The sequence below is a fragment of the Acomys russatus genome, chromosome 32 (genome assembly GCF_903995435.1).
Source record: "Acomys russatus chromosome 32, mAcoRus1.1, whole genome shotgun sequence".
Lineage (NCBI taxonomy): Eukaryota > Metazoa > Chordata > Mammalia > Rodentia > Muridae > Acomys > Acomys russatus.
The window spans coordinates 44,073,153-44,090,036 of record NC_067168.1 but is presented as its reverse complement, the minus strand read 5'-3'; the positions used below and the strand labels follow the sequence as shown (position 1 = coordinate 44,090,036).

At 49.0% G+C, this 16,884-nt stretch overlaps 1 protein-coding gene across 1 annotated transcript in view; it reads right to left on the bottom strand.

The window, feature by feature from the left end:
• Itga9 (integrin subunit alpha 9) overlaps positions 1-16,884 on the bottom strand; it is a 296,042-nt gene that overhangs the window by 272,102 nt on the left and 7,056 nt on the right. Inside the window, exons 2-3 of the mRNA XM_051140720.1 lie at positions 6,863-6,990; positions 5,167-5,273 (exon numbers count right to left, since the gene is read on the bottom strand). Of these exons, the coding sequence (XP_050996677.1) occupies positions 5,167-5,273; positions 6,863-6,990 (235 nt within the window). The remainder of the gene's footprint in view (positions 1-5,166; positions 5,274-6,862; positions 6,991-16,884) is intronic.

Genomic DNA, 16,884 nt, shown 5'->3' with positions numbered 1-16,884 from the left:
TTTATTGGGTTCTAATTTAGTTCTTACAGTTTGAAATTTTGAGTCCCTTAGATGACCCAGTTCATAACTGGGCTTTGCTCCAGCTGGAGGACTCAGCCCACAGCGTGAGGCTTTGTTACCTATCTGCGTTCTTAATTGGAGAGGTTGAAGTTGATCGTGCTGTGTCTGGCAGCCAGCTGCACACATGCGGACAGCATCGCTCAATGTTTATTGTAGTGTCTGCTTCCCATCCCATAAACTGCTCAAGTGTGACCTTGGAGGATCCCTAGGAGACCCGAATACTGCATTTTACACTCATCTAATTTACACTATTCTGGGAGGACAGAGGTCAAAGGTCAAAGGTGGCCCCACTCCAGAAAACAGAAAGGGACTCTGAGTATAAATTATAAGAAGAAAACACGGTGCTTAGCCAGAAAAGACAGCGACAACGATGACTCTGAGGAACTGCAAAGTATCATGACTTGATTGATTTGGGGAGTGAGTCTCAAGGAAGGGAAGGAAGTAGTGGGGATCGGAAAAGAAGAATCCTCTGGAAGTAGCCAAGACTTGCTCTGGGCTGTGGGAGTAGCCCATAGGTACAGTGTGTGCTTTGGAGCATGAACAAGGCCCAAGATGAGGGAGGAAGAAGAAGAGAAAGGGGGAAAGGAAAGAAGAAACAGCTTGGAGAAGAAAGAGGAAGGAAGCAGAGGAAGAGAAGGAGGGGGATGGAGAGGAGGAGGAGGTCGTCCAAGAAGAAATAATCTGCTCAAAGTCAGCTTTCAAATTACGATAGAAAAGGCTGAGGACCCTACCATCATCTCAGCCTCTCACACATCTCAAGTTAGAAGAGTTGACTTTCCTCCCGAGGAGGAGACGTCCAGCTTCCTTCAAAGGCCTTCTTTGTTGTATGAATAATACAGCACGTCCTTCCTAGAGGGTGGCTTGGTCACACATGCCTGTCTGTCCCTGCCGCCCTCACACACACCTGCACTCGCTGTGCACAGATGGACAAGCCTTTGTCATGGTTTCAGGGTCACAATGCACAGCCAGCTCACACCACGGCCGCTGAGACATGTGGTGAGCACAGGATAAAACAAGGCTGGGATGCCACAGAATTCTCCCAAAGAAGCTCTGTCACCCTGGAGCTGGTGGCGGCTGGGCAGGGAGGACCTAGGGGGAGGCCGGGGAAGAGTCTCTGGGGTGATATGTTCTGAGAATGTTGTTTGGCAGATATTCACCTAAAGAGATCTCGTCAGAGTGTCCCCCTGACTTGTGTATTTTTTTTTCATGTTATATTTCAGTGAAACGCTCATTCACATGCACACACCAAACCAGGAAACAGGGACAAAAATATTCACAGGAACATACTCCGTGGCTTTGAAGAAAATGGACACAGGGGAAGGAGAGAGATAAGAGCGTGAGCACCCTGAACTTCAGAAAGGAAACAGCAGAGTTACAGCCGGAAAGCGCTGTTTCCATCCAGAAAAAAAAAAAAAAAAATTGAGCCGATTAGATAATTTGTTATCTGAGGCTTGGCAGCTCTGATGAGGAAAGACAGTGGTTCTGAACAGTGTGTGTGCACACGCGTGCGTGTGTGCGCATGCGTGCGTGCGTGTGTGTGTGTGTGTGTGTGTGTGTGTGTGTGGGTGTGGGTGTGTGTGTGTGGGTGTGTGTGTGCCAGGAGTCAATGTAGAGTACCTTCCTCCATTGCTTTCTAGCTTTATTTTTTGAAACAGAATCTCTCACTGAGCCTAGAGCTCATTGGTTTGGCTGAAAACAGCTCCAGGGACCCTCCTGGCACTGCCTCCCCAGGGCTGTGTCCGGCTTTTCCATGGTGTTGGTGATCTGGATTCAAGTCTTCATGTTTACACAATATGACTGACTATGCCATTTCCCAGCCCTCCTCCCCACTCCTGTGGACCCCGTCTCTGCACTCTAGGAGCGTGGAGCAGAGGGAGAAGGGAAGGAACTTGATCTAGGCCTTGTTGCAGCCATTGTGTCTGGGGTCACTTGTTCCCCATGGAGACTGGAAGGCACCACATTACCCACAAAGCCGAGATGGGCAGCCACTGGGCCAAAGTGAGCCTGGCAGACCAGCTTGACATCCTGGGTCCTACCAGCATTGCTCTTGATAAGGTCACTTGTCATTGAGAGGGCTGACTCCCAATCACAGCTTTCCAAGTCCCCCTCCGCCCTTTGCTTTGACTTCTTTGCAAAGCAGCCACTCCTCCCTCCCCCTCCCCCATCCCATCCTCGAAATCAAAGGTTGTATCCCCAGGGAGATCCTGTGCCGCAAAGGACTCCTGGGGGCTCAAAAGTTGTTCTGCGCTTTTAATTTTAAAAGTAATACTTGCGTCCCAGGAATATCTGACAGACAAAAATGGATTTAAATATCACACACACTCACACACCATCACAAAATATCACCTGCCACTCTAGGATGGCCACTATTTAGAAAGGAAATGGAGTGTGCTATGAGTGTGGCTCGGGTATAGAACACGTGCTTGGGCATGCTCGAGGCTGTGGGTTCTAGCTTTAGTACCACAAGACCACAATAACACACAGAAACACAAATGTCTGTGGAACATGCTGCATGCTGGCCAAACACAAAATAGTTCATACACTGTAGAGTGACAAAGTAGCAAGGGATTTCCAAGAACGAAAAGTAAAATTTACCACATGGTCTGATAGTCCCACTTCCATTTATGCACCCAGAAGAAATGGAAAATAAAGTGTCTAATAAATCTTTGCTGGTGTTTATAGCAAAGTTATCCATAACGGCAGGGAGCTAGAAGGCACCTAAACATGCATTCATGAATGAATAGGGAAAACACTGTACACATGTGATAAGGTATCACTTGGTCTTAAAACAAAAGAAAGAAATCCTGTCATATGCTACAACAGAGCTGAACAGTGAGGACACTGAGCTAAGTGAAAGAAACCATCCCAAAAGGACAAATGTTGCCTGCTTCTACTTGAATAGGATCTGACATGGTTGAGCACCTTCAACATTAGAATGATGGCTACTAGGAACCAGGGGACAGGAGCAAGGGGGCTGAGTTCAATAAATACAGAGTTTGGCATTTCAAGATGCAGAGTTCTGGAGACGCTGTTGTGCAACAATGTTTTCACATGTACTTCTGGTGCTGTCTCCTGATTTTAGCAGGGAAAGTGAGCTTTTCAGTTATTAGTAACACACATGGCCAAAGAAAGCCCGTAAACCCTCCCTCCCCCACAGAGCACATAATACCCTTAGGCTGAAGTGCTGCATCATGTATGTATGTATGTATGCATGTATCTACAACAGAATAAGAGACACGAGAACTGTTGATGCCCTCCCATGCCCACCTCTTCTTCTCCAGCACCTCTGTGGGGTGACTTACCAAATGAATGGTGCAAGCATTGTGTACAACAGAAATGTAACTCAATGCATTGCATAGGATTGCCTACAGCACCACTTCCTACAAATACTCCGTCCCACCTTCTTGACTTCCTGTGCCAAATGTCTCCCATGCTCCTCTCTGTTGCCTAAGACCCCTGACGGGGTCCTGTCTTGTACCTTTGCAATCAAGCTCTCAGCTACATTCCTACAGCCTAAGGAAGTGCAGTTTGGCAGAGCAGGCTACCTCTAGACTCAATGCCTGGAGGGCATCTCATGCCTTCCAATCCCCCCCCCCCCCCCCGCCTCCTCCTCTCTATTGGTTCCAAGCAATGGCTTTGCGTTCCCTCTGAAGAAAATATATGCTTGGCTTCTCCCCTCTCTTTCCCAAGAATGGTAGACCAGAGGTCTGGCCCTTTGGGGCTGAGTTACCCTGTGGGGTTAGGCCACCGTGCCTAGAGGAATGTGGTGGCTTGGCCATCATCCATAGCCTGCTGAGACAGGGATTAAAGGACTGGAATCCCAGGCCAGAAGAAGTGGGGGTGGGGTGTTCAATGAGACCTACATTGGTGCCCAGTGGGGAGGCCTTGTAATGCTGGCGACAGCATCCAGCTGCTTCCTCTCTCCCAAGGACCCAACAATGTGGGGGGGGGGGCTCTTAAGTATGCTGAGGTGGAGTTGAGGGGATCAGCAATGAACCAAGCTGCCCAGAGAAAGCTGGAAACTGTTGGCCTGAATCCTTGAGGAAAACCCATTCCCCCTGGGAGCAAACGTCCATAAAGCCCCCAGCGCTGACAGCATGTGACACAAAGGGAACCCCGGAGATACAGCAGCTGGATTCACTTTCCCTTCTTGACCTTGAACTTGAAAAGCATAAATCTTCCTACAGCCTTCGAGTAAGGCCAGTGGCAGAAGATGCTATGAAGTCTGAAGAGGACCATCCTATGGGATGCAAGCTGCCTGGGAAAGGACACAAGGAGCCTGCAGGATGCTGCCTATAGCACAACAGAAGAGTGTAAAAGAAAAAAGAGAAACATCGGGGGGGGGGGGGGACGCAGGCGTGACTTGTGGGACTCAGTTCTCTCCTTCCACCGTGTCTCAGGAATTGATCCCAGGCACAGAATTGTGTTCGTGGGAAGCTCTAGGTTAACTACTGGCAATGTCAGCAAAGCAGTGGCTGCCTCTGGGGTGTGAGGGGGTGATAGACAAAGGCACAGAGAGCTTCCAGGGATGGTTAAACTATGTACCAAAACCCAAGCTACAACTTCAAGATTTTGTGTATTTTATGTAAATTATGTCTTGACCTGAAGACATACACAAAATATCTAGTAGTAAATGAAATTACAAACTTCTTTCTACCTATATTCTCTCTGTGTCTGTCTGCCTGTCTCTCTGTCTCTGTCTCTGCCTCCTGGGATTGATCAGGGCCTCGTGTATGCTAAGAATGCACTTTATCACTGAGCTATATCCTCAGCCCTATATGTCTAAAGAAAATACAAGACAAATTCTAGGCGTGTAAACCTTTGACATGGCGACATGATACCATCACCTGCAAGGTTCACACGTGAGAACTGTACAATTGAGTTACTTTTAAATTTCACAAAAGTATCTCACAATGTTTTCAGTAAGTTTATGGTTTTGTGTTGGGCCTCATAGCCGTCCTCTACCACAGGCAGTTGCATGTGGCCTAAAGCTGCAGGTTGGACACACCTCAAAGCAGCAATACAGAACAGATAGACTCAAAACTGTTCTCTGGCTCTGTGCTAGCCAGCTTTCCTATGGGGTCACCCTCTCCCCAAAGGTCTTACCAAAACACGGCCATCTGCTTTGGGCTGCCGGGCCAGGGTCACCCCCATCCACTCATCATCCTGGTCTCCCCTGCAGGTCTTCCCACAGAGCTCACCACGATTCCTACCTGGAGAAAGGAGAGAGGTCAGATTGAATTGAGGAACGGTGCAGCTGGCTGCCTTTCAAAGGGTGGTCCAGGGGCGCAAACTTCTGTACCTTGTAACAAAATGTAGCTCTATAGAAACTTGTAACAAAACGTTGCTGTTTAAGCCAGCCAGTTCTTTTTCAATAGCCAAGTTCTCAAGGAAGGTAAAAGTGTCTCCACTGATGTTCTGGGAAGTCATTGTAACAGACATGTCACAGAACAGATCACACAAGCACACACCTCCTCTTCTGACAAGGAAAATCAGCACATTGTTGGTTTTTGTTGATGCTTTGTTGTGTATGTTTACAAGTTTGCATGTGTGTGCACACATGTTGGGGTATGCGTTTGTGTGTGTATACATGTTTGCATTTGTGTGCATTGTTGGAGGTGTGTGTGTGTGTGTGTGTGTGTGTGTGTGTGTGTGTGTGTGTGTGTGTGCACCACATGTTAGGAGTATGTGCATTCATGTGTGTGTCCATGCATATCAAGTCCAGAGGTTGATGGGTTGATGTCAGGAGTTTTCCTCAATTGCTCTCCACTTTATGCTTTGAGGCAGAGTCTCTCATAGAATGTGAGGCTCACAGGATTAGCTACATTGGCTAGTCAATGATCCCAGAGGAGAATCATCTCCACTTCCTCAGCGCTGGGGCTGTAGGCTTATGCAACCCCAGCCAGCTCTTTGTGCAGAGTCTAAGGGATGAACTCAGATACTCCTGCTTTCACAACGAATAGTTACCACCTGAGTCACCTCCCCGGCTCTCTGTCTATAAAAAGTGCTGATGAGATCTTGGTGAGAAAGGGCTTTGCGGGAAAACAAGGCCTGGAAGAAGTGAGTGAGCCTCTTCTTGACTTAGCTTGGTTTTCTGTGCTTGCCTCTGCCATCTAAGGCTTCTCAAAGCAATCCTTATGCAAGCCATCCCTAATGCACATAGCTAGACCAGAGCCAATCCATCCGATCTACTAGACAAAAGCGAGCATTGTGATCCATCCCATCATACCTTTCACCATGTAAGATGTAAAACTTGCAACTGATCTGAGTGGTCTGGCTGCACACAGAGAATCAGTGCCACCATGTAACCTCTCCTGTGAGACCTATGTGATCTGGCCCCAGTCCACCTGGCAGATGTCCTTTCCACCCTCTCCTGCTCACCTCTCCAGCGGTACACTGTTCTTGCTCTGCTTGGAGACCTCACTTCCTGGACCTGCCCAGACTCCTCCTGGCCACCTTCCACATATAGAAATGTCCCCGAGGAGGCGTCTTCCAACTCTAACATAGAGTTGACCCTAACACACACCTTCCCTCTGGCTTTATCTTACTCTGTTGTTTATTTTAATGTCTGTTTTGACTACTGGTTTCCAAGGCCCAGGATGACAGGTCCCTTTTTGCTTTTTTCATTGGCATATCCTGGTACCTAATAACTAACAGGCTTCCGTGTGAACATCTGTAAGACGGAGGGAAGAAAAGAGGGAGCGAGGGCAGATCAGTGAATGATAAAGCCATCCTAAGTAGAAAAAGAACAAAGTATGAAGATGTCAGTCCCACTTCTACCCTGACAAGCATGTCCACCCACCTTGAACCATATCCAGTTCGGTGCATCTCCGGTCAGGGTTGGTGTGGACACGACACTTAAACACAGCTCCAGGAGACTTTACTGAGGTGCTGTATTTAGAATCTGCCTTCGGTGCACCCACAAGGACCCTGCACATAAAAAAAAAAAAAAAAAAAAAAAAAAAAAAAAAAAAAAAAAAAAAGAGCACAGTCACAACCAGTGCTGGAGAAAAAGAGACAGGCGGTTACATAGTTGCTCAGGTAAGGGTGAGAAATCTGTGTATGCACTGGGAAGCTATACAAGTTTACTATGTGTGTGTCTGTGCACACATAGACACACAAACAAAGACATATGCACACACACACACTACATAAATAAAACCATCATCTAAAAGAAACACAAACCAGTAGAAAAATGAGTCCAAAACTTTGGTGAGATATCTACTTTTATGCCAACTTGACACAAGCTAGAGTCATCAGAGAGGGTAGAGTCTCAATTAAGAAAACACTTCCCGGAGCTTGGGGATGCCAAGGAAGAGGGGGTGGAAGGATTGTAGGAGTCAGAGAGGTCAAGGACACCACAAGAAAACCCACAGAATCAACCAACTTGCACCCATAGAGGCTCTCAGAGACTGGGCTGACAACCAGGGAGCCTACCTGGGACTGACCTAGGCCTTCCATACATATATGTTACAGATGTGTAGCTTGGTCTTCTTGTGTGGTGCATAACAGCCAGAGCAGGAGCTGTCTCTGAGACTGTTGGCTGCCTTTGGAACCCTTTCCCCTGACTGAGTTGCCTTGTCTAGCCTTAATAGAAGAGGAGATACCCAGTCTTGCTACAACTTGATATGCCATGGCTAGTTAATATCCATGGAGGCCTGCCCTTTTCTGAAGAGAAACAGGAGGAGGGAGGGAAAGAGAGAGAGTCCTTCAGTCACTCCACAATGCAGCATTCCCTAGCAGGCTGTGTCCATGAGGACCAAGTAGGCCAGACACACTGCCTGGCCCAGTCACACAAGGGAGGTTTGGCCAGCCCTTGGATGCTCTAACTCAAATCCATAATGACGCTCAGAACCAAACCCAAGGGGAAAGCCACCGGAGCAAGTCAGCAAAGAGCCTTCCTTGGAGTGCGCTGCTTTCGCAAGTGAAAAGAATTGTCAGATTGACAACTTAAAATGGCTGAGGCATCTACAGTCTGCCACATCAAGCCCTAGGGGCTAGGGAGTATAATGTAAAACTCTGGTGCTGTGTCCTAAGCCCCACAGACTCAATTACCCATCAGCCCCGCAAACAAGCATTTATGACTCATTTTATACTAGGGGTCAGGGTGTCACGCAGGCAGAGCACCTTTCTGAGGCCCTGAGTCCCATCTGCAGCACCACACAGCAAAAGTAAAATAATATAAAGACGCCATCACTGCAGCCAGCAGCCTTCCAAACATACATCCTTACACCGTAGGGTTGGTCCAGTCTCATCAGTGAAGCTTTTGCTTGCAGTGGGCAACAGACACAGAGATGCACATCTGGCTGGAGTGTAGAGAGGGAGTGGCCATGGGGGGTGCTCAGCCAGAAATGGGGCATCTTCATCACACCCTCTACTCCCCAAGGCTCAGGGAACACCAAGGAAGGGGGCCTGGTAAGACTATTTAGGGCAAAGTCAGGGAGGCTGCTGGGGAAAGGTATGTTCTGAGAATGACAGAACCGCAGCACCCATGAACTCCCAGCACCTGTGAGGGTGCACCTCAACAAGAGCAAGGAGGGCAGAACTCTAACATGGGGGGCGGGGCAGTTCACAAGGCCACACTCCTAGCTGAGGAGCTATTGGCCAAAGATGACTGCTGAGGGCTGGAGACAGAGTAGCAGTTTTCCTCCAGGACCTAAACCCTAGTTGGCTTGCCCATGAATAGCCCTTCATCCTCACTGAGCACATGGGAGGCACCTGACCTGTGGGACACATATATATGAAAAGGGTTGGACATGGTGGCATACACCATTAATCCCAGAACTGGGGAGGCAGAGGCAGGTGGATCTCTGGGTTCAAAGGCAGACTGGTGTACGTAGTGAGTTCCAGGACAGCCAGAGCTATGTAGAGAACCTGCCTCAGCATAAATAAATAAATAGTAATTTAAAATAATTTTAATGAACAAAAGAGAATGAAGTTGAGGGAGGGGGAAAATGGGGAGAGGGGCCCAGAAGGGGTACACCGGTGGAGGGAGGTGAGGGCGGGATCTAATATGTTGTAGAGAAGTGTTCTAGAATGAATAACTTTAAAGTCACAACAAATAAAGGAGAGGGAGAAATTCACGGCCCACAGGAATCAGAAAGTGGCTGCGAAAAACAGCAGGCTGTGGGTCCACCATGCCCCTGGGATTAACGCCACAACTCAGAACTGTGGGGTAGCCCCACTCCTTCCAATAGAGATACATTCCTAGGTTAGCAAGGCAGGAAGGCACCTGGGAGCACAGTTCTCAGATGCTCATGTCTTCCAAGCTAGAGACAGGACATGGGGGCAAAATGTCTGCCAGACTTAATGGATTCTAATGTTACTCTGAGCCCAAAGTATGCCATGGTTTCTGACAACAGCCGCTGGTGCAAGCCCTGCTGGGACCTCCCTCACTCAGACTTCTAACCATCAGGCGCCACAAGAAAGGTTTTCTCAGATCCTGCGATATGAGCTAAAGAGGCATACGCGCATGTGCCTGACACGCACAGGACAGAGCGTTGGAGAATGTGCTGGCCTCTGTGCCTCCAGAACGTTGTGGCTTCCTTGGCAGCCCAGTGCTCTTTACCTAGGCCACCGTCCCGGCAAGATGGCTACAATAGGCCAGCACTGGGGTGTGGCATCTCTGAAGCTCATTCAGGTGGCTGCTGGTTACGCTGATCCTGAGAGACAGAGATCACAAGGGCTCGGAGTGTGCTACTGAAAAGATGCCACCTTCATTTTCTTTGTCCCCTGGGTGACAAAGTTGTATTCCAGCAACTTCAAACATCCTCCCATCTTCCCCAGTATCCTAGAGAAGACCGGATCTTCCTTTGTACAGGTACCCTATCAAAGGACCTATATGTCCCCAGCCACAGCCCCCACCAAATAAGCCGCCAAGCTCTTTCCCACCTCTGCTTGTTCCTTCAAGTGTGGTCCTATGGGAACACCTGTCGGAACTGCTAAAAATTATGTCCATTTCACGGATGGATTAGCAGGTGGCCAAGGCTCCTGAAACTTGTCCCAGTTGCAGCCTGTGCCTCATAACAGCATGCCATCCCACCCCTCTCTTGTTCAGACCAAGCCAGCAGGAGAAAGGAAAAGGAAGGCAGCAGATGCTCAGCTCCCTTCCGCTGCCGGCTACTCCAGTGTGTGACCACACGCAAGGAAGCCCAAGGCGGCTCTGTGGGCACTCTGTGGTTAAAACTTGGCTCTTAAGCCTGTTCTTCAAGATTGGGCTTTGGTACATAAGGAATGCCTTTCTATTCCCACTCAGGCTCACAGGATGGAGGAGGTGGACGCCAGTCGTGGTCTTGGTTTTCTAAAACACTGACATTGCCAGCATGGTGCTAACCAAAGGTCCACCTCCCTAGTAAGTAGCTCATAAACCTCTTTGAAAACATGCGCCCGCTGTATATTCTCATAGGGTATCAAGTCTCTTCTTGGCAACCTGCTGTCCTTCCTCTGAGTGCCACCAGGTCTCCCCCTCCAGGGGACATGGTCAAATGTGAGGCACCAGAGTACATGAGAAAGTCATATCACACTCTCCACTCAACTGTGGAGAATATTCTGACCATTGGCTAGATCTGGGTAGGGGTTTAAAGTTTACCTCCTGTATTGTCCTTGGCTGGTGCCTTAGTTTGAGCGGGACCCCTGGGCCCAAATCTGCCTATCATATTGTTCTACTCCCCCTCAGGAACAGTCATAGGGGAGGGGAATAATGGGGAAATGGGGGGGGGGGGGAAGGGGGGAATGGGAGGATACAAGGGATGGGATAAACATTGAGATGTAACAAGAATAAATTAATAATAAAAAATAAATAAATAAAATAAAATACTCAGCTATACAAGGCCCCTTGTCGGGTCATGCTGAAAAAAAAAAAAAAAACATGCACCCTGTTTATCGGCCAGCGACAGCGAGGGTTACAGAAGCCTGGCTCCTGGTGGAGGCAGATCCAACCAGGCAGCTCCTTGTGTGTCCCACCCTAGGAGGCTGGGTTATGCTTGAGCCCAGGGTCCATGTCCAGGGGCGTTTTTTCCTCCCCTCCCTCAGCTATTGCCCAACAGGCAGACACATGTTCCCCAGCATAGCTATGAGTGAGGCCCAGTACAAAATCATAAACGTCCTTAAAATAGGCTGAGATGTGTGTGTGTGTGTGTGCGCGTGCGTGTGTGCGCGCGCGCGTGCGTGCCCGTGGGGACACAATGGGTGTCTTCCTCAATTTCTCTCCATCTCACTGGCCTGAAGCTCAACAATTTGTCTAGACTGGCTGACCAGTATGCCCCCCCCCCAGAATCCTCTCCTTTCCCAGTGCTGCGATTACAAGTACACACCACCAGCCCTATCTTTTTATGAGGGGGTTGGGGTTGAACTCAGGGCTTCAAGCTCTCAGAAGCCTTTTGCCCACTGAGCCATGTCCCCAGACCCACTTATGAGACTGTTTTAAGCATGTGTGTGTGTGTCACTCGTGTGTGTACACTTTGCAGATGACGATGTCATGTCTCAATGTTAGAAATGTTCAACACACTTGAGTGGTGGCTTCAGTGTCTTCCATGGATGTCTCTAGTGAATGCTTTCCAGGCTCTCCTACCTGAGCTCAAGCTGGCTCCATCCCAGCCCCGCCTTCCTCTGAACTCTCACTTGTGCTGGTCAGTCCCTTAGAGATCAGGTAGCAGGGACCAGGCTGAGGCAGAGCTGCCTTCCGGGGTGGGGGTGGGAAGAAGGCTAGGGACCAGCAGCCTCTCAAGGCTCCCTCCCTCCGGACAGCCAACAGCCGCAGCGGCCATACCACAGGGCAAAATTACAGCCAGCTCAATAACAAGGAGTGGGGATACAAACTTCCAGCCCATTAGGCTTGTTCTTATGCGTCTGATTCCAAACCAAAGCTGCCCCCAGGGGCCCATGTTCCTGTTACAGGAATGCAGCTTAATCAGTGTGTATCTGATGCGGAGAACCTTCCCCCCCCCCCCCCCGAAGCACTGCCCGCCCCTCGGTAGGCACAAGACAGCTAAGCAGAGTGGAGAACTGGATGGAGCCCTCCGACCAGACTGGAGGCTTCATCCCAGAGGGAGAAGGCAAGGTGCCAGTGCTCACCTCCTGGAGCCATGAACCAGAAGTTTCTTGTACACTTCAGTAAACCAAGGTTCCAGGCAGCTAAGCAGTGGGCTTGCTGAGCACTTTAACAGCAGCAGCTGGGTTATTTGTGGACGTGTGTACATGGTGGTATGTCTATATGCAGATTAACATGCATGCATGTATGTGGGGCTGGTGTCTCTGTATGTGCAGGTAAGCACACATGTGTATGTGTTCATCTTGGTGTGTCTGTGTTCAGGGAAGTGTGCACATGTGTGTGTACATGGTGATACGTTAATGTACAGGTGAGTGTTCACAAGTGTGTGTATACATGGTGGTGTGTCTGTGTGTTCAGGGAAGTGTACACATGTGTGTGTACATGGTGATACATCAATGTACAGGTGAGTGTTCACAAATGTGTGTATACATGGTGGTGTGTCTGTGTGTGGAGGTAAGCATGTCCATGTGTATGTTCATTTTTGTGTGTTTATGTATAAGTGAGCAGGCACATGTGTGAGTATACATGTGCATGCCAGAGGTCAATATTGGGTGTCTTCTTCAATCATGCTCCACCTTATTTTTGAGACAAGATCTCTCAGTAAACCTGAAGATCACTGATGTATCTAGGATGGATGGCCAGCCAGGCCTAGCAACCCTCTTGTCTCCAGTTCCTCTGCACTGGGATTGCAGGCATGTGCAGGCCTGACCTCAAAAGTCCTGATCCTCAGGCCTCTTCCTCCTGAGTGGTGAGATTACAGATGTGCACCATCAAGCCTGGGTTTGTGCAATGCTAGGTTGACACAAGCACTCTATGGTCTCAATGACATCCCCAGCCTTTCCCCCATATTCTGAGCTTTGTGACCTGATTACTCACAAAGTATAAAAAGCATAGACCAAACTCTCCCTCCAACATTGCAAGCTGTGAGACCTCCAGTGTGTTTCCTGATCACTCTGCATCTCAGTTTTCCTCTGTTATAAAATGGGGAGGTGGTGAAATTATACCCCAAAGGATTCTTGTGAGGTTTGGCCAGGGGAGCGTTATAAAGCACCCAGGGCGGAGCCTGGGACAAAGTAGGTACTCAGTAAACTGCTTCATTACTGGGTAGTAGTAGGGCAAACACTTTGACACCTCACTTGTCCCAGCTCCAAGTGTGGTGCTGTCCTTGGCAGCACCCCAGGAGCTCACAGGTCCTTAGAACTCAGCTCCATTTTCTGCTATGCTAGGCAGGCATTGATTCAAGCTTTCCACCAACGGCACAGAAATGCAGGGATGGTGAGGATGACTTCACCAGCAGCCACACCAGGGAAGCAGCCGCTGTCCTCCACCCTTCCTGTACCCTTGTCCTGTTCAATGAAGCTCTATGGCTCATCCCTTTGAAAGGTGGTGTCTGCTTCCTCCTTTCTGAAACTTGCATTAGCTGTGAAGGAAGATGAAGGGTTGACTCCCGGGCTTCTGTGTGCCACTGACTCTCCTGGCACCCTGCCCAGCCACCTCGTGCCCAGCCCAGGTTAGCCTGCTAGACAATGAAAGTCACAGAGAGCAGGGACAAGCCATCCAACCAGTCAACACAGAGGTTGACATGAGAGAGCCAGGCTCAGAATACAAGAACACCTGCTGATCCCAACTTACCCTGACAGCCACAGGATGCCGAAGCTCAGGATGACAGCTGGTGACAGCCACTGGGGTTAAGGTCACTGGAAACAGCTCATTATTTTGTTAAGGAATCTGGGCTTGGTAACTCTATCATTCATCCATTTGCCCTGAGAAAATCTGGCCATCCTGGTCGGTTGCCGAGAAGGATTTCAATGTCTTCTCTTGCTTCCTGCTATTCTATCCTTCCTCCAAGGGACTCTCATTCCCAACCAGGACCGCAGAGCTGTTACTGGGGGCTTTGACCTGTGAGACGTGTGGTAGGTGCTGGAAAAGCCCTAAATGGTTTGCTTAACATCTGCTGTGATAGTCAGTCTTCATGACCAACTTGTCATGAATTTAGATTCACCTCAGAAGCACACTTCTGGGTGTGTCTATGATGATGCTTCCAGAAAGGATTAACTGAGGAGCTAAGACCCATCCCAAAAGAGAGCAGGGCCATCCCATAGACCAAAGGTGGAAATTAAAGGTGAACTGTGCACCAGCATCCATCTCTCTGCTCCCTGACTGTGATCACATTGTGACCGGCCACACCTTCAACCAAGAGTGAAAACCCCTCTCTTAAATTGCTTCTTGTCAGAAACTAGGTTATAGCAACAAGAAAAACAACTCCTACAGTGTCTCAGAAGCTGGCCAGTTTCTCCAGCCACATGACTTTCGATGGCACCCCTGGCCTTCTCTTTCCTTATTTCTAGAATAGAGACATTTCATGCCCACTCCCAGAACAGCAGTGTCATGAATCACAAAAGAAAACAGCGAGTGTCAATTTTGGGGGGACCCTCACACCATAAAGTGGGGGAGTTGGGGTCTTTCATTTGTAAGGTCAAAGACTCACAAAATGCTCCCAAAAGGGGTATTAGGCCACCTCTCTCCTCCTTGGGAGCTTACTTCCTTGAAAAAGAGTTTGATTGGGGTGGAAAGTGGGAAAGTCACTGGCCTACAAAGTAGTTGACTTAGCATTCAATTAGGGCAGCTTGGATTCAAATGACAACACACCTATGTCCTTGCTGGGTAACCTCGGACAGGTGGCTTGCGGTCTCTGGGCCTCAGCAACAGGAGGCTGACAGCACACTGTAGCATCCAACAAAGGTGGTGAAAATAGCTTGGAATAAAGGAAACAAAGAAGAGTCACCAGAGAATGAAGCTGATGGAGTTCTGAGTCCAGCTGAAGAGGAGAGAGCGTAGAGTGGCAATGAGTTGTGCAGGGATGGAGGGACCTCAGAGGCTACTGCCCTTGACAGATGCATCAAGGGAGCCAAGGACCGTGCTCCCCACACAGCTGAGAATATCAGGTTCACCTTGGAGTCCAAAGAAAACTGCCTAGCAGGGATGAAATATTCTTTTTTGTTTGTTTGATTTTCAAGACAGGGTTTCCTGAACTCACTTTGTAGACCAGGCTAGCCCCCAACTCACAGAGACCCACCTGCCTCTGCCTCCCGAGTGCTGAGATTAAAGGCGTACGCCGCCACCACCACCCGCCGGGATGAAATATTCTAAGTGACATTTGTGTCCCATACTTTTTGACTATTGGACTTGTTAAACAATAGACACCCCTCCTACCCCCACCCCAGAAACTAGAATTCCCCCCAGGAATCTCATGCTGGTGAAAAGAAAAAGGCTAAAGTATGGTCCAACCACACAGGAAACTTTTCCCTCAATGATATTTCATAGTGTTGACAATTTGGGGGCCTATCTGCCTGGAGAGGCCAGAGCTCAAACCAGTGACAGGCAGGGACATACCTTGCTCAGGACTGCCATGACATGCATAAGTCTGTCCTCCATTTAAATTGCAACCTCACTTCAAGGCCTGAAGAGAGACTTGGCGGGAAGGGATGTTCTTTGATCCCTCCCTAATGTGGTCACATTGAAGAAACATTTTTCTCTGCTAATTTGGCTGTTTTAATTGGCTAATGGAGGATGGGTGGCCGAACCTAGGTCAGGGCATGGGCTGTGAGGCCATGTCTGGTAACAATACAGCAAGCTCAGGCCTCTGGGAGATCAAAGTGACAGGCTGCACATCTTCCTGTTGTTTTCCTATAAACGTTTTCTTCTCCAAGGAAAACAGAGCAGGTCTCTCACATCCTAATGACTTTAAAAGGGTAAAAATATGTAATCTTCAGCAGCCCTAAGTCTCCTTGGAGCCACAGGCAGATGTGATGGTTAATCCTGTGTGTGCACATGTCCTCAGGTGTGTGAAGGCCAGAGGAGTCATTCATTTCTCGGGCACAGTGCATCTTTGTTTGAGACGGGTTTTCTCACTGGCCTGGAACTCACCCCAGTAGGTTAGGCTGGCTAGCAAGCCCCAGGGATCTACTTGCCTCTGCCTTCCCAGTGGCTGCCATGACAATCACATGGCACCATGTCCTGCTTTTTTTTTTTTTTTTTTAATGGAACTCGGGTCCTTGTGCATGTGTGTCAAGCAGCATGCTGACCTAGCTCCCCAGTCCCTGGTTAACCTCAGCTGTTAGCGCAGACGGACGGAGCCGTGCCTAGATGAGGAAAGCAAGTGCTGGGAGTACGCGTGATGCTACTCTCGAGATCTCTGACCTAACGGTTGGGTTCATCCTTTCATGCCGTCAGTGATATCACTGGGGGAAAGGCAGGAGGCAAGGTCTGTGTGGGGGACTTGGGTTGGGTGTGTCTTTGGAGGGACACATTTTGACTCTTGCCTCTTCCGCTTCGCATTCTACTTCCTTCCACTGTGAAGTAAAGAAAGCGCCTCTGCTTGCCCACCCCACTTCCATTCCCACTGGTGAATGTCTGTTCTGCTGTGGCTACTGCTGCTGGCAACATCCTCTGCTGACATCAGAACCTAAGTTTCTTCAGCCTCGCACAGTGAGATGAAGGCCTGCCTGACTCTTGAGAACCTTCCTGATCATCATTTTGAGTCTGGGCAGATGAGGAGGCAAACCTCACACACACACACACACACACACACACACACACACACACACACCCGTCACAGACTATGCAGCTAACCAAGCTCTCAGCCTCTCCTGCATGCAGACAGTCACCATTGAGCTACCCAGCCTATTGTGCAGTACAATGATCCCCTCTATATATTATTTTAAAAGAAATGCCTCTGAGGGGCATTGAAGACAAGATAGTATAGTTTTACAACC